The sequence below is a fragment of the Manis pentadactyla genome, chromosome 6 (genome assembly GCF_030020395.1).
Source record: "Manis pentadactyla isolate mManPen7 chromosome 6, mManPen7.hap1, whole genome shotgun sequence".
NCBI lineage: Eukaryota > Metazoa > Chordata > Mammalia > Pholidota > Manidae > Manis > Manis pentadactyla.
Window position 1 is genome coordinate 41,725,006 of NC_080024.1, and position 24,780 is coordinate 41,749,785.

The 24,780-nt window shown below is 38.4% G+C and overlaps 2 protein-coding genes across 3 annotated transcripts in view; both read right to left on the reverse strand.

Moving 5' to 3' along the window:
- LOC118928251 (general transcription factor 3C polypeptide 3) overlaps nucleotides 1-716 on the reverse strand; it is a 36,681-nt gene extending 35,965 nt beyond the window's left edge. The window contains exon 1 of the mRNA XM_057503731.1: nucleotides 514-716. Within this exon, the coding sequence (XP_057359714.1) occupies nucleotides 514-615 (102 nt within the window). The 5' untranslated portion in view covers nucleotides 616-716. The remainder of the gene's footprint in view (nucleotides 1-513) is intronic.
- Nucleotides 717-4,693: 3,977 nt separating this feature from the next.
- The window catches only part of LOC130678870 (GPI inositol-deacylase-like), a 116,254-nt gene continuing 96,167 nt past the window's right edge, over nucleotides 4,694-24,780 (reverse strand). Inside the window, exons 1-7 of one of the 2 annotated variants that reach the window (XM_057503739.1) lie at nucleotides 14,406-16,935; nucleotides 13,536-13,583; nucleotides 13,034-13,146; nucleotides 8,960-8,997; nucleotides 8,252-8,383; nucleotides 6,835-7,033; nucleotides 4,694-5,428 (exon numbers count right to left, since the gene is read on the reverse strand). In XM_057503739.1, coding sequence (XP_057359722.1) covers nucleotides 6,854-7,033; nucleotides 8,252-8,383; nucleotides 8,960-8,997; nucleotides 13,034-13,146; nucleotides 13,536-13,583; nucleotides 14,406-14,455 — 561 coding nt within the window. In that variant the 5' untranslated portion in view covers nucleotides 14,456-16,935 and the 3' untranslated portion in view covers nucleotides 4,694-5,428; nucleotides 6,835-6,853. Of the gene's footprint in view, nucleotides 5,429-6,834; nucleotides 7,034-8,251; nucleotides 8,384-8,959; nucleotides 8,998-13,033; nucleotides 13,147-13,535; nucleotides 13,584-14,405; nucleotides 16,936-24,780 lie in introns of those variants that run through there. The other variant, XM_057503738.1, reaches the window with a different exon arrangement.

Consider the following 24,780-nt stretch of genomic DNA (forward strand, 5'->3'; position numbering starts at 1 on the left):
AAAAAACACGTGAGTGAACATTTGTTCTCAGGAAAATTAAACTTTCTGCCCAAAATTCCATCACACCACTGGGAGACTCTTCAAAAATGGGAGCTCAAATCCTTCAGTTTGGAAATAGAGACACTGAGGTCTTAAGGAAGAGAGGGGAATTGTCCACCCAAAGTCACAAAAGACTTGGTTGCAAACTAGGACTCGAACCACAAACTCTCCAAACTCCACTCCCCACTCCCCCATTTAACGTGCCAGCGTTAGGCTACCCGCAAGTAAAAATTTACTATTTGGGAAAAGAAAAAAGGGAGGTTACTACTAAGACAGTTTTTTAGTGGGGGAAACGTTTTTAAAAGGAGCTGAGCACAGGCATGAGGTGAGAACCGAGGTTTCGGTAAGAAGGGGTTAGAAGCAACTGGAAGTTCCCGGCTGTCCCATCACGGAGAATGGGGTCCTCCGGGTCCCCCATATCTAACTGTATTAGGGCAAGACAGCGAGGTGCTTCCGGGCCTAGCATCTCCTCTCTTTCTTCTCGCGCGTTTTTCTCTCTTCTCTCCGCCTTTCGAACTCCTCAAAGGAGATCTTTCCTTCCAGGTAGTCGATGAGCTCTGGGCTAAACCCCGACATGTCTGCGGAGTCCTGACAAGCAGCCCCAGCAACGGATGCGCAGGAAGTGCCGGAAGTGCGGCGCCTCCCAGTCGCTATCCGGTGCTGGGGCGCCGACACCAGGGATCCGGTGTTCTCACGGGAAACCGGCCCGTACTGCGCTCCAGCCGCAGCGCCAGGGTTCCGCCGGAGCGTCTGGCCCTGCCTCCTTCCAAGGGGCTCGACGCTGTGGACGGGGCCTCCGTGGGTCTGGTGGGAGCCCGCTGCCCAGGCTCAGACCGCCTGTTTAAAATTACTAGGGAGATGGGAGGAAAATGTGATTTCAAGAAATTGTCCTTACCTCAATTATTTCCCTCAATTCTCCAACCCATTTCCTTTCCTGAATGTTTATTCTTTAAGTTGATTTGATATTTGTTTTAGAGATTATATTCTTAATTTGACCATTTGCACTGCCATGTAAATGTTCTACTTTCCAGTTCTCCCCTGCCACAAAATGTTAAAGTCCCCCCCTAATTTATTCTCCAACTCTAATCTCTTCCAATCAATGGCTTCATCAGTTTTCCTGTTACCCACAAATCCTCAAACTCTCCCTGACTTCAGGCTCCTTCTCAGTCTGTAAAAAAGGTTATCTGGACTTTTATGTTCCACCTCTAACTCCCACCCAAGTGTTCTCCTTTTCTTAACTATCTTTTAGAAAGAATCAAATCCTTGATATGATTACCATACATTGTCCCCCATTTACTGTAGAGCATGTACTATCATATGCAGATTATGTACATATCTCAAAATAATCCTTAAAAATGGATTATATTATTCCTAAAGTCCTGTATCTAATAAGTGGTAGAGACAGGTTTGGAATGCTGGCATATCTGACTCTAAATCCCATGCTTGAAATTAATATAATATTCTGCCTCCCCTCCTGCAACTATTCTTCACCTCCTACACACTACTGTGGTTTTTTTTTTACCTATTTATCTTTGTGAACTCTAGTCAGTAGCCTACTTATCTGTGCTCAAAACAAATTTATGTATTAAATTGCATGGAATTCAAAGTGCCTTGGGAAAGGGCAAGGGAATTGAGGCGTGGGGAATGCAGCTCAATATGAAGCTAAAGTTAGAGATAAGTTACAGGGAGCCTATCACCCGGCCTTTGTTGCCTCTTTATGACAATCTAGCTGAGGATAAACAACAGTAGGATGGCAGAATGAGGAGCCAGGACTTGCATGAGCAAGATTTCCAGGTGAGAGAAAAATATCTCACAACAGGAAATCATCCCCTTTCTCATAATGAAGGATCCTCTGGGCACTACTTGGGTATAAAATCAGGCAAGCTAGCAGTCTAGGTTGAATTAAGGTACTCTACAGAAGTCACAGGGAAATTCTCTCCTGAATTTTTCCAGTCAATTAGGAAACTGCATCTAAGAGGAAGGTAAGAGTCTCTAGTCCTAACTCTCCTAGGAGAAAAGAAGGGAATCAAAGAGAGGAAAGATAGTCACCTGGTAAGGAGAATGCTCCCCTAAGGCCCAGATGGCTTAGCCTACCTTATTTTATGATGGGCTGTCTGGAATATGGGAATAACAGTTGTGAAGGTATAGATTCATGTTGTGGAAATAGGGAGCACGAGGCAGAAGGACAGTTTCTCCACCGTTAAAAAGAGACAACATGCTCAAAATAGAGTCACATATGCTGAATCCACATCACCAAACTGCAACTTAATAGCTAACTTAATTACAATTTCAACCTCTCTCAGCAGGGGAATCTTAAACCAGTCAATCAGGAATTGCCTTGTCAGCACTAGAGAGGTAATGTGACTGAGAAAACCCTACTGTCCCTTAAAGGAAGGTGATTCTTTGCTATTAACTTCCTTGTCCTACCCACTTCTGTCTATAAGTCTTTCATTCTGTACAGTTCTTCAGAGCTCCTTTCTGCTGAATGCGATGCTGCCCAGTTCATGAACTGTTGAATAAAGCCAGTAAGATCTTTGAAATTTATGCAGTTGAATTTTGTTTTTGAACAACAGCTACAGAACACCTTGATGACATGAAAGTTCTCTTAAGATCAAAATGTAGCAACATACCCTGAAATTGTAATCTTTCTGTTTTTCTTTTCTCCACTTCCTTGAATGTAATTTTTCTCCTGGTGAGTCAGAGGCATCCATATCACCTTGAGATAAAGTGGAATTCTTAGAGCAGTAATGAAAATAGCAAAAGGAAACTTTTACCACTTTCAGACTGGTTTTTGAGACTCAAAATAGAATGTCTAAAGAAAGCAGAACATTGAATTTCCACCATGACAATACAATTAAGAATACACAGGGAGGAGATGACCTCATCCTTTCTCTTCATCAAGGGGATGAGCAAGGATGGGGTGTGACAATATTTAGGAGATAATTTTCCCGTAGTTTAATCACTTTTCTGCAGAAGTTTGTGACAGCTTTCATTCTGGGTTATCTTTTCAAGGAGGTCTGTAGAAGAGCCTTGAAAGACTAAGATATTATCTCCCTACAGGGTAAGGACAGATTTGTTTTCTAACCAATAAAATATAAATAATGTTTCCTCTGCTGCAAAGGTTGGGCATGTTTGTTAGTAGTTCCCTTTAACATTGAGAATTTCCTAAGTTTGGGCTCATCAGCTGTGGCACAAGCCTACTTATGCCCAGCATATACCTGGACTCACCTCCACAGGGACCCACAATACTTGTAGGAGGAGGAGATCCAGTGTGAATGCCAACCTTATGCTGCCTGCCATGCCGTGAAAATAATGTCCATTACCTCAGACCCAGGAGTCTCTTGCCTGTCAGGGTCTATGAAACTGTAGCAGGCTACCATGTAGCCTACAAATAGGGTAGAAGCTCACACGCTTAACAGTTCTTGACCACCCCAGATCTGGGATAGGGGACAATAGGCCATGTCCTGGGGATGAGATACTCATCAATGAGGAGCAGAGTCAATGCTGAGAGGCTGTCAAGGACCCATGGAGAGAATTACTGCAGACCACCTGAGAGCCTAGATCATCTGTAAAACCTTTATTTTTAATGGAGGAAACACCACACTTCTGCTGTTTTCCCAGCAACTGTTCTCAGCCAAGAGCAAAATCACGTTCCCAGGGGGCTTTTAGAGTAGGGAGGTTCGGATAATCCGGCAGGGTGTGGAAATGACTAACATTTAGTGTCTGGACACCAGATGTGCTAAATGGTCGCATATAATGAAGTCATGTCATTCCCCAACTGCCAATTGCATCACGAGGAATAAACTCTTGTCAGTATGGAGTGTTGTCACTGCAACAGCCACCTGCCAATTGTGAGGAATTCTCCAGCAGAAGGATGCATGCCTCTGCCCTGAAACCTTGCAATCTCACACCTGAAAGTCCCATGTGGATTCCCATCCTTGTTAAAGGGTCTGAAACTGATAAGTATTCCCTTTGCAGAGGTCTTGACACCCAGAGCAAGGGGGCAAAAAGCAAAGGGAAAAATAGGGACTGGTTAGTACTTGAGTGCAACTGCACAGGGGTGAAATGCTCCCTTCCGTTTTACCATTTATCTGAATAGTTTATATTTTTATGAAGAATAGCTCCTCAATGATTACTTTTATCTCTTAAATGGTAGAAAACATAATCTTGACATGAACTAGAATTAGCTTCCATTTCTGTGTAAACAATAGCAGAATAGCACATGTTTACTTTCAATTCAATAAGTATATGTTGAACACATGCTACATGCTAGATATTATGCTGGGTGCTGAAGAAATATAAATGGCTTAGGTATGATTTCTGCTCATAAATGCCTCACACATCCCTCCAGGAAAAATAGACATATATCAACTAGTTACAGTAGAACATATTAAACCAGACACAGAAATCTGTTTTAGCATAAATATTTTATTCTTTATATTCAGTATCAATCATCCACAAAAAAGCCACAGAAGACTATTTTAGAATGTACAGGTTAGTGTGATTAGGACACCCATGTTTGCATTCAGGAATCACAGAGAAAATGATGCAGCTCTCCATAAAGATACAGGAAAAGTTGCTATTCCAAGTGAGGATATGAGAATCAGAATAATTCAGCCCCAGTTGGTTGGGAGGAGGACAGGTTTGGCTGTAAAGGAAGGGAAATCCACCCATTTCTATTCTCCCTTCTTAAGGAGGTTGTGTGCAAGAGAGAACCAGAGCTGGGGTGGGGCTAGGATATTTGGTGTAGCACAATGTCCACCTCTAAACATAGTGGCAGAGAACATCTCACAGAGACCTTAGCAATTCCTAGAATCCCAAATTTCTTTGTTTTCCATTTCAACTTTTTTGTGGATATTTATCACTTACTCTCCCTTGGTATGAAACTTAGATTGTGAGACCTTTCAATAACATATTGCTGAAAGTGGGAATGCATCTCCTCTTTAGGAAGAAGACAAATTTTAAGCCTAAACACCTATTACATATGATGAACTATAGTAAAAATTTGCAAAGTCCCTTTGAAATAAAAACAATGATTGATAACAGGTAATAAGCATACAAGACAAGCTTTAAAGACAAGCTTCAAGTACACATGTAATTTAGAAGATCATCATCTCTTTTGACTCGTTATGTTTTGTACCTCTTACAAAATATCCGCAGTGTTCTACATCAATGTTCATGGTTATAGAGTGGGAAAAAAAACTCCAAAAATAGTCCCCTGAGTCAGATTATGTCCCAAGGGCCAATCTATTTATCTGTAAATCTGGAAATGTAGGATAAAATCATTACACATTGACAAATAAAAGTAGAGCAAAAAAATGTTTAGCCACGACCATGATTAAAATTTTTTAATGAGAAGCTTCACGTGTAGTTCTAAAATAGCCAGAACCTGGAAGAACAAGAAAATATTATGAAATAGTAAATAAAAACTATACAAACACCACAAAGACCCAAAGATCAACATAGTTCAGTGAAAACTCTTTGTTTTTTCATTTTCTAATGAGAGATGTTAGGAAAGGAGAGTTTGTAATTATGAAATATTCTCCAAACATTTGCTTAGCTTCTTACACAAAGCCAATTAATATCCGTTATATTACAACACTACCAACTGGGTGCTTGCTCTGTTTCCTGCCTTAAATATTACTTCATTTCATGCTCACATGGAAGTATTCATTTGATATTTTCTCTGATACCTCTGTGAGTTAGAGATTAGCACCTGCAATTTATAGATGAAGAAACGAAGGCTTACAACCAAAGTGTATCCACACCTCTCTCACACTGAAGTAGCCCTTGTGGTATTCATAACTACTTCTCTGTATTAGTGTCTGATAGCCTAGGGCCCACATGTGAGAAAAGTCAAGGTAACCCTTCATTAACATCTTTCTGCTTATTCTATTTTCTCAGGATAGAAGTTTCCAAGTGCTTATGCCACATGGTAAATTACGTCTTCTTTTTAGAATGGCAATCATTATATTTAAAAATCACACTCAAAAGAACTAATAATCAAAATATTTTCACATGCACAATGCAGTGTAACAATGGTGCTTACTCACAACTTCATCCCTACGCCCACACCATGGAAGAATGGGGAGCAGATTTCAATTATGATTCAGTTTCCTTTATTATTCAGACAAACAAACGCTAATAAACTAGAGTCATAGTGTATATTCTTGTAATGTGCCATGCCTGTTTCTTTATAAATAGTAAGCATTTATTTCATAAGAATGCAAAAAGAGTAAGATTAACAAAATTCGAATCTCATATATTTCTAATTTGTTTCCTATGAGAAAAATAACATCTTTACTAATATTCATTTTTTTTTCTTCAGGTGAGGAAGTTGAAGCTCAAATATATGTTTATTATTTCTCCTCCAGAGACCCTTTCTTTTAACTTTCTCTTTCTATTTTATCCAACTGTACAATTCACATATTTCTTTATATATGATTTTCTACCTAACTTTAGCTATATGACCTGAGTCTGAAGAAAAGATATAGGTAAAAGTGTGTGGTATTCCATTATATTTAATAGTCCTGTTAAAGGTGATAATTCTACTATTTTAATATACCTCTTCCCAAGAAAACTATTCTTAAAAAATCATAACTATCATTTTTTTTTAAAACCCAATCATAGACATCTGAACCAAATCCAAATATTAACAGCAATGAGTATCATCAGAATTGAGCACTAATTTCTCTGAGGGGAAAAAAAATCATTTTCAAATAAATACTTTTAAAATCTCTTTATGACTAAGTTGGATGTTTGGACAAATCCTGGGAATAAAGGGATCATTTTTACCTGTGCTCAGAAGAAACAGTCAGCCTTTGAGGAAATTGTGAAAGGAGTTTTTCTGCTCCTCATAATCTGCAAACGCAGAAGCAATAAATTCTGATTCAAAACACACAGGTCTGGGATTCTCATTCATGACGAAAGTATTTGGGAACCTCCCAAGATCGAGACCTCTTCCCTTAAAATATGCACGAAGGGTTCTGAAAAACTGAAGAAAGAAAATGTTTAGTGCCATATAAAAATTAAACATCCAAAAAGCTCAGAGATGAATATTTTCCCCACCTCTGTTTTCCCCCTGAGTTGACATTAGTCCTAATCTAAGTGGAAGGAAGTGGGAAACCTCGAAATAGAAGTACAAACTTTGGTTACTTCTATTCCACCTTCCTCTCCACTGTCAATTATCATGCCTTCTTTCTGACATTTCATCCCTAAGCTAGGTAATTCACCATTCTTGTGGAAATCAAGGGAGGAATATCAACTACTTAGTAGCACCATGGTCAAAGGGTTGTTTGCTAGCACCTCTAAGTACTGAAGCCAGAGATTAAATCAAATACCGCAGTGATCAGGGCTCGGCGCACCCTCTCTGAAGGATGGGGACATCACAGTCTGTCTTCGGCTACAGTTTCTTTTCATACCTGGGTTTTCCTGCTTTCCTTTAGGAAAAGGTTTTATAAAAAACACATAAAATGTTCCGTGGTTGGAGGAGAATAATGATTCCATTTTCATCCATGGCACAAAGACCCTTGAGAATGACGTCTCCATGCTTCTTCAGGGGTAACAGTGAATCTGTTTGTCTAACGGTTTGCACAGAAGCTGTGCAAAGGGCTATTTGATTGTTTTAATCCTATGTTCTTATAGTTCACATAATTTTCTTTAAGAAACTATGTTTTGAAATAGTAATGTTACTATGTTTATTGAACTTAGCATATTTTTAAAAGAGAATTTTTACTGATATCTTTATGGTTTTCTTCCTAGACAGCCTTATGTTGAAAATAATGCCTACCAAAAATCACAGGTCAACTTTCAGTTTTTGCAATTGAGCTTTGCATGTGTTGGTTATAGGAGAATCTGCTTTATTATCAATTCAATCTAAGCTATGCAAAAAGCAATTTCCTCTTGATTTTGTATATGTATCAGCAACTAAGGCTATAAAGTCAGTGTGTTCTGTAAGATCATTTACAAATGTAATGTGCTGTGTGTGTGTAAGATCCTTTGTAAATATACATTGTTTCTCCTTACAGAAACAAATGTAAATTGGCCAGAGGAACAATAGGACACTGGCCACTAGGCTAGCAAGACCCTCGCAGGGTCTTCCCAGAGCTTGGCAGCCTCCTCTTCACTGTGGTCGAGCAGAGTGCAGTGTGCATAAACCCAGAGAGGGGCCTGTTCCACCCTGCTTCTCAGCTGTCCCTGAGCATGTTCTCACCAGATCTCGGTTTTGGGGGTTGTTGAGGGGCTTCCATTTCTCTTCGTTTCTCAGCATGGCTCCATGCGCAAGCCCGAGTAGTGCCAGGCCAACACACAGCAGCAGGAATGCTTTGGGAATAGTGGAATGAAGCTGAGCTAGAGCAAGGACGAGGGAAATATCGGCAGTCAAGGGAGAGAAGAGAGAGGAGAGGAGAGAAAAGGGAGAGAGGAGAAGAGGGGAGCAAAAACAGAAAAGAGAAAGAAGAAACTTTTTTAAAAGACAGACAATGAAGAAGTAGTGTATCAGTTCACCCTAATTTTGCAGACTTGTTTTTCTCCGGATTCATCTGCCTATGAAGCCCCCCAGATACAGCTGATTAGCTTAAAAGAGTCCATGAGGAAGAAAATGTTACATAGTGATACACAAAGCAATTATGAATACAACCTACAAAGTCTAAGTATGGCTTTTCATCTTTGAAAAAATGCACTTTGTCCTCTCCAAAGAAAATGCATTTCATAAAAAAGAACAAGCAAGCAAATCTTAAGTTACTCATAGTGTTAAGACAGTAGTCTCCAAAGAGAAAGGAAAAATATAACCCAAACCAAGAAATGCACTGTACACACACATCTGAGACAGACACAGACCACACTGGCCTAAGTAGACATTGTCTCCCACCCCAAGGCATGAAATGGAAATGAAATACACAGAAGGGCTAATAAAACTTACCAGGTTTGGGCTTTGGCTGGCCCTGGTTGGTTCCCCACCTACAATCAGCAAGGCAATCACGGCTACTTATAACCAGTGGACTGGTTGCAGGTAGGTGTCTCTAAGGTGAGCAGGCGGAGTTCAAAAATAATGATTCCATTTTCATCCATGGCACAAAGACCCTTGAGAATCACGACTTCATGCTTCTTCAGGGGTAACAGTGAACCTGTTTGTCTTATAAATACAGCAGCCTCTCCTCCAACCACGGAACATTTTATGTGTTTTTTATAAAATACACAGGCACTTCCATGCAGCCAAGTGGCATTCTACTTTTACACTTTCAAAAGACGGTGTATACACAGCAGCTAGGAATATGATGGAGATTATCCCACCTGAAAGAATGTTCTTTTGCAAATATCAGCTTTTCAAATTAACAGCATTTTTTGAATAGGAAATTCTACTCCAAGAGACAAAATTGCTTTTGTGACCTATACCTTATATTTCTTCTGAGAATCTCAGGAAGCTTTGCAAGTTTTCAGTAGTGGCATGGTTTATCATAACACCACTTCAAAATAGGGAAAAAAGATAGCATGTGTTTCATGGAAAAAAGAAACATTACAATACCTACAGCATCCTCTTGCTGAATAAATGCTACCTGTAGAAAATGGTAGGGTTGAGAAGTCGAACTTGATGAGTTACAAAGTTGCTTTGGTTCCAGTAATTCAGAACAATCCAGGAAAAGCTCTTTGTGAGAAGGCTAGTAATCTAGACTGGAGATTGTCTGGCTATTAACTGTCTAGAAATTGTCTAGTCTCATTCTTTCTATCTTGACTTTGAGCAAGCACTATGTCCTTCATTTGTTCATTTCTTTGTTCATTTTACAAATTTTTACTGACTTCCTACTACGTGCCAGGCACTGCACTAGGCTTTGAGGATAACATGGTAAGAATAATAAATATAGGCCCTACCTTCATTGAACTAACAGATTAGTGGCAATATAGACAATCAAAACACATAAACAATTTATAAAACAAATATAAGTGATATAAATATTATAAATCCAAATGATGATAATTTCTATGAAGAGAAAGTAGGGGCTATGAGAGTGTAGGAAGGGGGATTTGATTTGGTCTTAGGGGACAGGAGAGCTTCTATGAAGAAGTAACCTTACATCTGGTAGATGAGTGGGAGTTACCAAGGGAGTACATAGGGGTAAGAACTTCAAGCAAGGTGAACAACTGTGCTAGGCCCTGTGGCTGAAAGGAACACAGCACATTAAAGCAACTGAAAGTAAATTAGCACGCCAGGAATAGAGGGAGCAGGGGGAAGCCTGCTGCAAAATGGGGCTGGTCAGGGAGTCAGATTATGATCTTTCTGCTGCAAGCAATGCTCACTGATTGAAGGGTTTTAAGCGTTGCAGTGGGGAGGACAGACTAAGCGAGAAAAGAGGATGTGGGAGACCAGTTAGGTGGCTACTGCAGTAGTCTGAGGCAGGACGAGACGTTAAGCTAGATTTGGGTAGTAGCACAGATGCAGAGATGTGGGTGGATCACGGAGGTATCTTGAAAGGATGGGTAGTGTACTAGATCCTATGGGAGGCAGGGCTAAGGGGAAGAGAATTTCCAGACCAGTTCCCAGGGTTCAGGATTATGCAGCTGAGTGGAGCGAGGATCAGGAGTTCCAGTTGGAGCACTGAGTTTGAGGAGCTGCTGAGATCTCCAGGTGGGGATGGAGAGTGTATAACAGGATACCCAGGTCTGGGTTCAGAGGGGAGGGGTGGGAAGGAAATGTAAATATGGGATTGTTAGCATATAAATGGGTGAGAGTACCTCAGTACAAATTAGCAGATGAGAAGAAAAGGTGGCCTAGGAGTTGGGCTTTGAGAAATTTTAACGAGTAACAGCCATATACAAGCATCTATACAAAAAAGACACTGGAGATACGGGGGAAACCAGGAAAGTAAGGAAGCAAAAGAAAGAAGTGTTTCAAGAAGGGACAAATTGAGTAAAATGAGACTGAAAAGGGCCCATGGAGCCTTAGAGTTGTTTTGGTAGATGGAGGTGAAAGACTGGAAGTGAGGGATGGAGGGGAAAGAAAGAGAGTGGGGACACCAAGCTCTTGAGAAGTTTAGCTGTGAAGAGGGAGAGAGAAGGAAGCAGCTGGAGAGGTCAGTGGAATCCGGAGAAGGTGGTGGTGTCATTGTTTTTAATGTGAGAGACTTGAGTTTGTTTAAATATCAGTAGTTAATTGAGTAAATGAATACCCTGGAATATCACTACTTCAACTCTCCGTAAACTCCAGAGTTCGAAGTTAAAGGATCTAATAATATGTATTAAATTGTTAAGTGAGATTATAGCCAAGTCACTACACTGCAAACTCCTTAGACAAGGCTCATCTCTGCATTCCCAGTGCCGAGCACTGAACCCGATAAATAGACAAGTCACTTTTTAAACGGGAAAGACTGAATAAATTGGAATAAGACTTGCAAAGCCATTTATCTATAAATACGTCATAGCTTTAGCTATGTTTGTATAACAACACAGCACATTTGTTTGACCTTTTAAGAGCTCCCCATTTTAAGAAATATTTATAGTTTTTCAAGGGCTCAGTGTGCCAAGAACAGAGCAGAGGCAAAGAGCCCTGGTTCAGCGGACCCTCGGTGACCACAATAGATGGGAGAGGAGAGGCTGATCCCTCATATCATGAGGCCACACAAAGCTTCCAGGTCCCATGAGCCACTGAAACCACTGGAATTGAATTCCCTCTCACCTCCAGGGATGACAAATCTGTTTTTTAAAAAAATTCCCATGACATTCTTGAACATCTCTACAATATGGTCAACCATTTGTCCCTTTTGCCAGTGACAATGCAGTGTGAGTACCTCCAATTACAGAGTTGACCCTCAGAATTCTCTAGTTATTCAACATGTAGAAATTTCTTTTATTCTTAGCTGTCTTCTGTTTAAAAAGTATTATTCTCTTGTTTAAATCCTATCCTTCTGTTTTAAAATGCTGTTCTCTTGCTTTAAAATGTTTTAAAAATGCTTAAGGGGCATATTAAAGAAGAAAAAAGACCTCCCTCTGTTTAAAACATGTTACACATGTTTTTACTTCTTAGGGCCAGAGTGTGAGCCAATTCTAGAAGCCTAGATGTGTAAAGGAAGAAAGACAAGGTCTAGGTGGGGCGGCTATCCTTCCCTGAGAGAGTTTGGCCTCACAGGCTGGCCTCAGCCTCAGCTTTCATCAGGCCTTCGCTGTCATCAGCTGGGACCTGGGAGTGGCCTTTCCTTCTCCCGTGGTCCCTCCTCTGGCCTGTTTCCTCCCTGCCACCAGCCTTCCTGAGAAACACGCGCTAGTCAGAGAGGGGCAGCCAGCACACGTACTGTTCAGTCCTGACCTAAATTTAAGCTATTTCTCCTACAAGTACGATGGGGGTGCAGAGGCAACAAAAGCATGATAATCATACTTGATCTGAAGCCAGCTCAGAGAAAACAAAGCAAGAAAATGGACATCCAGATTGACACACTGACTGAGGTATAAACCAAACTCTCTCGACGTGGATTTGAGCAACAGTTTCCCAATTCCCCATAATGTCAGGCCATTTTGGTATCTCCAATAGTCATAATAAAGGAGTGAAGGATTACTCCTAAAATATAGACTACTACATCACTTCCTTTGGCTTTGCAAACAGCTTTCAGCAGGCAGTCTGCTTTTATAGCAGAGCGCCTGAGGTGGTCGACAACATCTTTGGCTTTGCAACTGACTCTGGAGCAGAGACAACAGGAAGACAAGGTCGCACTGATAAGGCAAAGCTTACTGGCATCCCTCCCACCTCTAGGGACTTCTTGATGCCAGTATGATAAAGTCTAAGCTCTTGCTGATGATAAAAATGCCAGTCGTACCCTCCCAGCCATTTGACCTCGCCAGTGAACACCACCCACACTTCTACCTTCGTGCCTTTGACCTTGCGGTTGCTTCTGCCTGGAATGCCTTCTCTGACTCCTGTGTGCCTTCGGAACACCCTGTCCTTCAAGGATCACCTCAAATATCACTTCTGAGGAAAAAGAAGCCACTTAGTCACTTCAATGGCTCTTACCTTGCTGAATTAGGATTTGCTTCCACGTGTCTCTTCGTCCCCCACACGGACTTCCTGAAGTAGGCACCAGGTCTTTTTTCATCATCAGTTCTTCAGAACTTGGCATATAATGCCTGGCATAGAATTTATATGGCATAATATATATACATAGAGAGGCATATCACAAATGTTCATGGAATTAATAATTCTTCAGGTAAAATCTGAGCTTAGATTCTTAAAATGCTCTTTAGAGAAAACTGTAGGTGGACAATAAATATTTTATTTGACTTGAATATTCAAATGAACCAGTCAAATGTAAGTTAATATGCAATCTAGCTGCCGTACACAAAGCAATGGAGATTGCAGGGAATGTGTCAATTTTATGACCACACACCCCTTTCTATTTAAATTGTTTTGCAGGGGAGGCTGCAAGCCAAGGAATCTGGGCAGTCACCAGAAGCTGGAAGAGGAAAGGAACAGATACTTCCTTAGAGTCTCCAGAGCGAGTGAATCCTGCACCCACCTTGATCTTCGCTCAGTGATGCTAATTTCAGATGTCCGGCTTCCAGAACTGTGAAAGAATAAATTTTTGTGTTAGCCACCCGCTTCTTGGTAACTAACATACAGGAAACTGAGACAAGGGATAGCAAGATGTCAGGTCAATCATGCAGGAAAAAGACCCGTAACTCTCTACAATTTCTTCAGCTTCTACTGAAAGCGTTGCGCCATGTCTAGACTTAGAAGCTGGATCTGAATTCTTTATTCCCTTTTGAGAAAGGTGGAGCTTCTTCGGTCATCCAATTCGTAACAAAAAATGGATTTAGGCTGAAATGTCTATTACGAACCTGAGGTTTTATGTGAGTAAAATAATACTAATATTTTTTTAATACAAAAGAGATGAGAAAAGGTTCCATTTTAAACTATTAAGTTAGGTATGACCCTATCAATGAATCACATAATTTTGTAATGGACCACATATTTTAACCCATTAATAAGATTATTTAAGTGTCTGGAAGAAACACCATTCTTAAAATGTTACATAAAGTTCCAGACACAAAATTTGTATGATAAAAGGAGTAGTTTCAGAGAAGAAAAAAATTGAGGACAATTCAGATGGGTATTTCTTTGGATATTTTGGGGCATAGTGAGGAAATGCTTTTCTTTCTTAGTGCTATTTATCAATTGTGAACTCTGAAATACAGCTAGTGAGCTTTTATCCTTAAAAAAAAAATCAACAGATCCCCTCAAAAAACAAAACCAAAATCAGCTCCCCACCAAAAAAACACAAAAAAGAAAAAAAACAATGGTTAATTCCCAGTATTCTGGGAGCTCTTTCATACTTTAGGTGTATAAACTGTTATTCCATTCAACAAACAGAAGAGCAGACCTTAACCCTTTTCCTTCAGAAGTACATTCTGTGAGTATGGCCCAGGGGAAACTCATGAGAAATCTCAGAGCAGAGATGATGCCATCTTCATGCTCCAACAGTAATGTGCTCCCAGGTGGCAGCAGAGACCTTCTAGGCTTCTGCAAAGAACATTACCTGTTGACTTCTGTTTTTAAAATTCCACTTTTAAAATTGGCTTTTTGAGGTTTTATGACTGAGTTATAGAAGTGCCGTGAGGAGTCTGAAAACAAATCCATCATCAGGAATACGGTTCTGTCTGTGATTTGCCTGTAAATTTTCTTAACGGTGTCTTGTGATAAGCAGAAGTCTTTAATTGTAATGAAGTATGACTTACCAATTTTTTAAATCATTGCTTTTTTTTATTCTGCCTAATTACCTTGAACTGCCATCATGTCACAATGTAGTCTCCTATATTTTCTTCTAGAGGCTTCATAGTTCAGTTTTTACATTTAGATTTATGAGTCATCTCAAATTAGTCTTTGTGCATGATGTGAGGAAGGGTCCAGGTTTATTTATGTTTTTCCATATGAGTATTTAGTCATTCCAGCACTATATGTTGAAAAGATCTTTCTTTCCCCATTGGAGTGTTTTGGAACCATTCTTGAAAATCAGATGACTATAAAACTTTGGATCTATTTTTGAACACTCTGTTCTGTTACACTGATGTACGTATGTATCTGTCCTTCTGCCTTTTCCACACTGCCTTTGATTACAATAGCTTTATAGTAGGCTTGAAATCAAGTAGTGTGAGTCTTTTTCAAAGTTGTGACTATTCAAAATTGTTCACTTCTCCATATAAATTATGGAATCAGCATGTAGATTTTTAGAAAAATAGCATGCTGGGATTTTGACTGAGATTGCATTTAGTCTACATATCATATTGGAGAAAAATGGCATCCGGAAAATAGTGAGCCTTCCAACCAATGAATATTTTATCTCACTTAAGGCTTTAATGGAATTCATATAAAATTGGAATTTATATAAAAATAGAATTTTTATAAATGCTAACACATAAAAATTAAAGAGAACAGAATAATGCAAGTCCATGTACTTACTGCTCAGCTTCAACAATTAACAGCACATAGGCAATTTTGTTATGGACATAATTGTTTTTGTTAAATCAGGATTTTGGACTACCTTGGGTCATTGTTACTATCATTCATTCAGAAAAACATTTAACACATTTCTACAATGTAAAAACACACATTGCTAAGTGTGGGAATGCAAAGAGGTATATGGAAAGGGATGTGATCACTGCCTGGGAGGCACAGACAATCTACTTGGAGAAGCAGCATGATGTGGTGGAAAGAACTGCAGGACCAAACTTAACCATGTTCAAAACTTGTCTCCGCCATTCTCTTGGGCAATTATTTAATCTCTCTGCACCTCAATTTCCTCATATGTGAAGTAATCCAACTTTGCAGTGTTGTTGATAGAATTAGAAATGATATATATAAAGGGGCTACACAGTACCTGACAAATAGACATTAAATAAATGTCACTATCATTAAGAACTGCACATAAAGAGTCTACAAGATCTAACTTGATGACTCCCATATGGAACTATGGCAGCTAGAAGTAAGAATAAGATCAGTCCTGACTGTGGCAACTGGTGTCTTTTTATGGAGAAAATTTTGATAACAGAGATATGGCCATAAGAAGTTACTGAACAAGGATAAAGAAGTAGCAAAAGGGAGGAGATACTCAAAATAAATGTAGTAGCTCAGTAGGCTTGTGTGGCAGACTCTGCTTGTTGCTTCTTTTTATCACTTTTGCTATGGACTGAATTGTGTCCCCTCAAAATTCATGTGTTGAAGTGCTAGCCTCCAATCTTTGGCACATTGATTTTGGACTTTCAAGCCTCCATAACTTTGAGAAATAAATTTCTGTTGTGTAAGCCATCCAGTCCATAGTAGTCTGTTATAGCAGCCCAAGCAGACTAACGTACATTTGTTTCTTAGACATTGTTTAGTGTATCAACATATCCAACTTAAAAACTTGTTTCCACAGCTTCCGTTGCATTTCTTCGTGACCATGTGATATCATTCTGGCCAATGAGCCACCGATGGAAGTCCCTGAGGGTCGGAAAGGGGCAAGAGAGAATCCTTCCCAAATAAAAGGCAGAGCTCCTTTTGTGCCTTCCCTCTTCTTCCTCCTGGAATGGAAATATATTAGCCACCATTTTATTTTGAAAGCCACACATTAAGGATGGAAAATTAATTGGATAGGAGCTTTGGTTCTTGATGATTTCTTGGAGACTTACCCTGGACCTTCTGCTTCGAGATTTGACTGAGCAATTGTTTGTCAGGTTTTCTGTTTCTTGCAATCTAGTCCTAACTGTGTGGGGAGGAGATATCTTTGGAAATGGTAGGGAAGAAGACTGGAAATGTAGATTGGTCAAAATGTCAAAGAGTTTGGACTGTAGCTTACAGAACATGCACGTAGATTAAAAGGTTTTCGAAAAGAGTGATAATGCTAAATTGCTATGTAAAAAATGATTATGGGAATATGTAATATGCATGATAGAAGGGAAGTGGGTGAGTTAGGAAAGGGGAATCATTCATGAAACTGCTATAAAATTTGAAATACTAGTAATGACGGTCTAAATTAGGGCGGGAGCCAGAAAGGAGTGAACCAATGCAAGGGCGACCCTGAAGTGCTGGGCTCCCTAGGCTTAGCAACTAATTGGATATGACAGGCAAAGGGAGATTATTAAAATGAATGGATTTTCAACCTGTGTAATTGGGAGGATTTAATAGGAAAATGAAAACTAAAAGGAATTGCTAATTAGGGTTCAAGAGAAATTATAATGTTAAATTTCAACAGTGAATTGAAACTTGAGTTTGTCCAGTTTGGAGAAAACTAGAGACTGGAGAGCTAGGAAAGCACCTATCATTTTAGAGCACTTTTTATATCAGGTGCATTTGTTCCATTAGTCCACTTAATCCAACTGCTAGGTTTGTAAGGTAATATTACTAGCCATAACTTATGGATAAGGAGTCCTAGCAAAGCTAAATAGAGTGCCATTGACTCAGAAATACTTAAGACACAGAACTGAGGGAGCAAGGCTGTCTAACTTGGTGAGTCATCCACCCAGAATAGATCACTAAGTCATACAGTTAAAAGAAATCTCTGAGGGAAAGTATAGCAAAAGTAAAAGGAAGACTGGGGAAGATCAGTGGAAAAAAATTCTTTTTCAAAGCAAGAGGAATAACTAGTATGGTCAGAAAAGATTTTGACAGAGTAGTAGATGAACTAGTATTGATTACTACATATTGCAGATCTTCAGGAAGAACTCTATTTCTGTGCCAATCTGGTTTGAATTCTACTTCACGGAAATTGCTTCATTTCTTAACACTATTTCCTTTCTTGAAATGTGATGATAATAATCCTCTCTTTAAGGATTTTTATGGAGAATGAAATGAGAAGCTAAATGTGAATGTGTGTGGCCCTGAATCTGGTACACAGATACTCAATGAATGTCTGCTAAAAGGATGAAGACAGTTGACAAGGCAGTCTATACACACCCTGTATGGTCTGCGATGTCTATTAAAAGAAATTACTTACAATTCTTAATTTTCTTACTATTTGTTTCTTTTCCTTCAAAGTTGAAGTACAGCATAAGTCTGACGAAAAGTTCCAATTTGTTGCACTTTAGCACCTGAAGATCTTACTGCATCACAGTCAGACTAGAACAATTTGAACTTTTAAAAATAATTTAAAACTGTAATGTATTGCATTAAGCTGAAAAAAGAACAAAATGGAGACTCAGAAAACCCATTCTGCACACTCGCCTTTGTAGTTATAGAACCTAAGATCTTGGGGATAGTGAAAATTAAGATAGGCCATTGGCTGGCAGCATCTTAAGACATTTTAATCGTCTCCATATCCTCCACCTCATGGGAGTCAGGTAAGCTGCCAGGTCAAATCTAACTCAGAGGCTTACCTACCAAATCCAATTAGTTGCTAAGCCTAGGGAGCCCAGCACTTTAGGGTCACCCTTGCATTGGTTCACAACTTTCTGGTTCCCACCCGAGTTTAGACATTATTACTAGTATTTCAAATTTTACAGCAGTTTTGTAAATGATCCTCTTCTCCTACCTCACTCACTTCCCTTCTATCCTGCATATTACATTCCCATTAATACTTTTCTAAACACAAAGACCTAACAAACTTCAGTATAAGAACTCCCAAATGATGGCCCTACCAGTTTTTCCTATCCAATCTACCCAAAAATTCACAGCTGAAGGATTATAAGTAATGACATTAAATTGTCCTACTCACTTCATTTGGTCATTAAATGTTTCCAACAGTAATGCCAGGACAATGAGAGGCATTATTTCTGTACCCCATGAAGACTATCAGGGAAACAATGCTTCATGAGTATTTTCATGTTTCTGCATGGTGTGGTTCCCTGAGTAAAGGAAATTGCATGCTGTGAAGATGCCTCCTTTTCACAGAAACACTTACTTTCAGTGCTCTGTTTCCTTTTGCCTCCTGTTTGGTGGAGCCACGTGTTCACATTTTATGGGGAGATGAAACCTGGAGCTATCTGTTTACATTCCAAAGGATTGTAAAACATTTGAGAGCAAAGGCGTCTCTTTCTCTCTCAGGAGGGTAGGAGAGCAGCATGTAGCTTTGTAAAAAATTCCCAGATTCATGATTTTGGGGTTCCTCTCCTGTGGTTCAAAATCAAACCAAAAGCCCCTTTTGCACATGCATGGGTCACCTGGCCCTCCTCACACTGCCCTCAAGGAGGAAGAATGGGATAAGGGGAACTGATGTGATTACTGCTATAAGAAATAATAGTCTATTCCTTGTCCCCAAACCTCATTTTTGCTTTTGGGTTAATATAAGTAAATGTGGATATTAGAAACCTATCAAAGACAGCCTCAAAAGGTTACAAAAATACTAAGTTTGCATTCTAATGATGTGCAAAACAACATTTTGGGATGTGGAAGGAAAACATAATTCCTTTTCAGGTGTTTAACCTAATATACTAATGTATTAACATTTTATACATGGATTGATGTATACACTCAGCCTTTATCACAACTGGCCACACATAGTATGTGGAATATAGTCTGAGAAGAGTAGAAATTCGACAGCCTGTAGGAGGCAACAGGGCGCCCCAGTAGTTTATTCACTCACTTTTTCACTTTAAGCATATCATAACATTGCATTGTATGTTAGTTGGTTAAAGGACTCATGGATTAAATTATTAAATATATATTATTCATATACTAAAATGTATAATAGTTATATTAACATTTTATGTATGTTTACATACAATAATATATATATGTTATTTAGTTGTAACTAACATAACTATTGTAATCTATTAAAATAAGCCGCTTAAAACTACTCCTAACAAGAAACTTCTCCTTTCAACAGAGTTGAAAATAATGCCAGTAATGCAAGCACAAACCAACAAAAGAAAATAGCAGTGCTGACACTTCTACCCTTATGTCAGGCTCATCAGGAATTAAAAACAGTAATTTAATCAGATCTGACAAGAAGTTACTCCTTTCTACAAAAGCCCTGAATAATTAAGGCAATCTTGAGAAAAAAGAACAAAGCAGGAGCATCATGCTCCTGGACTTGTAACTACGCTACAAAGCTACATTAATCAAAGCAGTATATAATACTAGAACAAAAACAGACTCATAGAGCAATGGAATAGAATACAGAGCTCAGAAATAAAGCCTTCTATGCTTCTATGGTCAACTAATCAATTACAATGGAGGCAAGAAGATACAATGGGGAAAAGACAGTCTCTTCAATAAATGGCATTGGGCAACTGGACAACTACATGCAAAAGAACAAAACTGGACCGCTTTCTTACACCATACACAAAGATAAACTCAAAATGGAATAAAGACTTCATATATGACCTGAAACCATAAAACTCTTAGAAGAAACATAGGAAATAAGCTTTTGATATTGATCTTAGTGATAATTCCTTGCATCTGTCTCCTCAGACAAGAACAACAAAAGCAAAAAAGAAAAAAGGAAAAAGCAAGCAAGCAAATGGGACTACATTCAACTAAATAGCTTTTGCACAGAGAAGGAAACCATCAACAAAATGAAAAGGCAACCAACTAAATAGGAGAAGATATTCACAAATGATGTATCCAATAAGGGGTTAACATCCACAATACATAAAGAACTCATGTAACTCAATATTTTTTTAAAAAAACAATCTGATTAAAGAATGATCAGAGGATGTAAATAGTCAATTATCAAAAGAAGATATTTATATGGCCAACAGATACATGAAAAGATACTCAACTTCATTAAGCACCAGGGCACTGCAAATCAAAACCACAGTGAGATATCACCTCACACCAGCAAGAGTGCCTAATATCAACAAAACAAGAAATAACAAGTTTGGCAAGGATGTGGAAAAAGTGAACCCTTGTATACTGCTGGTGGGATTGTAAATTGGTGCAGCCACTACAGAGAACAGTATGGAGGTTCTTCAAAAAATTAAAAAACAAAACAAACAAACAAACAAAAATTGATCCAGCAATTCTACTTTTGGGTATTTTTCTGAAGAAAATGAAAACACTAACTGGAAAAGACATATGCACCCCTATGTTCATTGCACTATTATTTACAATAGCCAGGATAGAGAAGTAACCTCAAATTCATTGATAGATTAATGGTAAATTGGTTTTTATTGCTCAGCTATAAAAAAGAATGAATCTTGCCATTTGTGACAACATGGATGGTCCTAGAGGGCATTATGCTAAATGAAGTAAGTCAGAAAGACAAATACCCTAGGATTCCATTTATATGTGGAATCTAAAAAACAAAGAAACAAAGAAAATGAAATAGAAATAGACTCACAGACACAAAGAATAAACTGATGGTTGCCAGAGGAGAGTGTGGTAGGAGGATGGATGAAATAGGTGAAGGGAATTTAGAAGTACAATCTTTCAGTTATAAAATAAATAAGACACTGGGATATAATGTACAGCATAGGGAATATAGTCAATAATATTGTGACAACTTTGTATGACAGATGGTAACTAGATTGTGGTGACCATTTCATAATGTACATAGAATCACTATGCTGTACACCTGAGCCAATACAATATTGCATGTCAATTATTCAATAAGTTATTTTTCTTCATTAAAAATTAAGATTATTTAAAAAATCAATTTAAATTCACTATTGCTCTAAATATATTTTCTGCCTTGAGTTATTAGCTATTGATATTATGAAGCTATTATAATTAGGAAGGCATTAAAATATATCATCTCTAAATTTTCTACTTACATATTAGTATAGTAGTGGTATGTTTACTGGGGGGAAGTTTAAGCATTTTCTTAATGATAGGGTGTGCCATCAAAAAAGTTTGGGGATCATTGTCCAAAACAGGCACATTTCCTATTTCAGTAATCTGTGGATCTGTAATTTATAAATGTAACTGAATTTTTTATTAATTCTATTAAAAAATTAGAAGACTTTTAAATGCAGTGAATGTTACATATTCTTAATTTAAAATGCAACCATATTACATACTATTTTTCTAAAAAGTTTAAACCAAATTCCCTTTATATTTTTTTTCTCCAGCACATCAAAACCTCTTATAGACTCCCTCCTCTCCCTTCCACCCCAATCTTATATCATCTTTTTAATATCAACAATCTCTGTAATGCCCACCATACGAAATGCTGTTATTTACTGCAAGGCAGGAAATGAGAATAAATCAGCTTTCCTTTTCAAGCATCTTTTAATTCAATCTTTGCAGTTCCAGAGTGGAGAGGCCTTTGTTGTCAGTTAAATCCTTATATTCCAACCCTTGTATCATTCCAGCTTTATTTCTCATAATCTTCTATAGTCTTTTCTTGATCAGAATTGCACCATTATTAAAGGTAAATGGCTTGATTCTTTTTTGTTGAGCATGTGTTAATATGAACATACCTTACAGAAATATTTGATACTTAAGGATACACTAATTTACATACACAAATACTCAAAATGAGCACATACCTGACAAACCTGATGCTTTCTTTCACACAGTACACTGTGATATTAGCACACTTAGAAAGTATATGAAATTTAACTCTTTCTCAAAACATATTCAAGAGAAGCAAATCACTAGAAGCATTTTTAAAAGCTCAATTTTATATAAATTTCTTGAGTTAGAATCATAACTCTAGACCTATACCCAGTAGGAAATTTTATCTATTAAGTACAGTAAGATGCTTCCATTTACTTGATAAGGCAAACTAATACACTTTCCTTAATTTCAAGCCACATCCAAATTCTGACTATTCAAACCGAACAACAAAACTATCTTTAATCAAAATCATACACATGTGCACATGCAAAACAACTTAGGGACTGGAGACTGTTTTCTTGTCTTTCTAAAGGCTGTTTAAAATTTAAAGAACTGAGGGGCTTTTCCTTCATTAAACGTTTTATATTTATCAGCTTTCAATTAAAACTAGGGTTTAAAATATTATGTAAGGATAGCAATTATGAAAAAGACTTCAGTTCCTTATTACGCATGGTAGGCAGACTTCTAAAATGGCACCCAAGATTCTTATGCTCTAGGGTACACACCTTGTATCATCCATGCCCCTTGAATGTGGGTGTAATTTGTGAGTATGATAGGATTATGAATGTTACTTTATACGGCTAAAAAGATTTTGCAGATGTAATTAAGGTTGACCTCGAATTAATTTAAAGGGAAGTTATCTCAGTAGATCTGAGCTACTCTCAGCCTTTTAAATCTGGGTCTAAAGGTCAGTAACAGAGAAAAATGTGAAAGAATCCTCCTGCCAGTCTTGAAGGAGCAAAACGAGATTTTGTACAGGGCCAGGCCGCAGAGAATGGCACGGGAAGCTCAGAAAAGAAGAGCCCCAGGAAAAGAGGAACCTCAGCTGTTAACAATCTGAGTGAGTCTGAGGTAGGACAGAAGTCCTGGCTTGATTTCCGAAGTGTGATTCCGAACAGAGAACCCAGTTGGTCTTGCCCAGACTTCTGACTTCAGAATTGTAAGTAAATAAACTGTGTTGTTAAATTTGTAATTTGTTATGCAGCAATAAAAATATATAAATATTATAGAAAGAGAGTGAAGATGAAGAGGGAATTGGAAAATGGGAGAAAAACTAGTGGGAAAGACCTATGCGGCTTTCATGTTGTATACTCCAGTGGCAGTTTTGTTAGTAAGCTAATAGCCAGACATGCACTTGGAAGGGGAAGAGGGCCTTCAGCCATTGTTTACATTCAGTTGGATACTTGTTTACATTCTAAATATTCTATGTAAACTCTTCTCCTGGGATGTGAGGAGTAAGAATATAAGCAATAGACTGGCCAAAACTGACAGTTTCAACATGGAGTTGACCCTGACTGCACCTCAAAATACATTATATGCTCATTACCTACTAAAAATCACTTACTTCCATGACAATTCCAAGGCAGACCATCTAAGGATGAAAAGAGGGCACCACCTTATCTTCCTTAAATCCCCTCTCTATTCTGAAAACCACCCGTCTTGATGAATACCCACCCCTTGGCTTAAACTCTAGCTATAAGACCACCCAACCCGAACTCCACCAGGTTGCTCTCTGGAGCATGACTGCACTCCCTCTTTGAGTATGTACTTTTGCTCTATTCAACAACTCTTTGCTTGTAACTGCTTGTCCTGCTCATGAATTCTTTCCTGGTCAATCAAGAACCTTCTTCCAGGTTGAGGTCTCACCTAGCATACAGGGAGATCTCCCCAGATTGGATTTACTGGCAAGAGTTTCAAGATAATCCTGTAAGTATCCAAATAAAATACTAACGCTTGTAGCTGTATTACTTCTCATCTTTTAACATTTATCTTTGGGTATATTTAATAATGTATAGAATATTAATACATGCAGTTTGTAACTGTTCATATATTTAGAGATGATGATTAAAATGGCTTTGAAAACATTTCTAATCAACATGAAAGAAAGAAGACACTTGTCCTTCATAAGATGCCCTACCCCATTTTACTCCTTTCATCCATTTTATAATAAAGTTTAGATTATGTAGTGGCCTTTTTGGCATCTAATAATCCTAAAGACAATTTCTAGTTGCTTTTAGGAGCCCTGCAAATTAATATTACTGACTGAAGCAAAGTTTGAGGCTTATTATTTGGGGTACTTGTTTAAACAGAATCCCAGGTTTCCTCCCCACAGATCAAATTGAGTAGTTCTAGGGTGACCTGGGAATCTGTTTACAAAAAAATATCTAAATCATTCTCATTCTTATGTAATTTGAGAAACTAAGTACCTAAGAATTAACATCAAGTTAGCATAAGGAAAGTGGAAAGCATGGTCTCTGGGAGAAACCTGTATTTGGGAGAGAAATTAT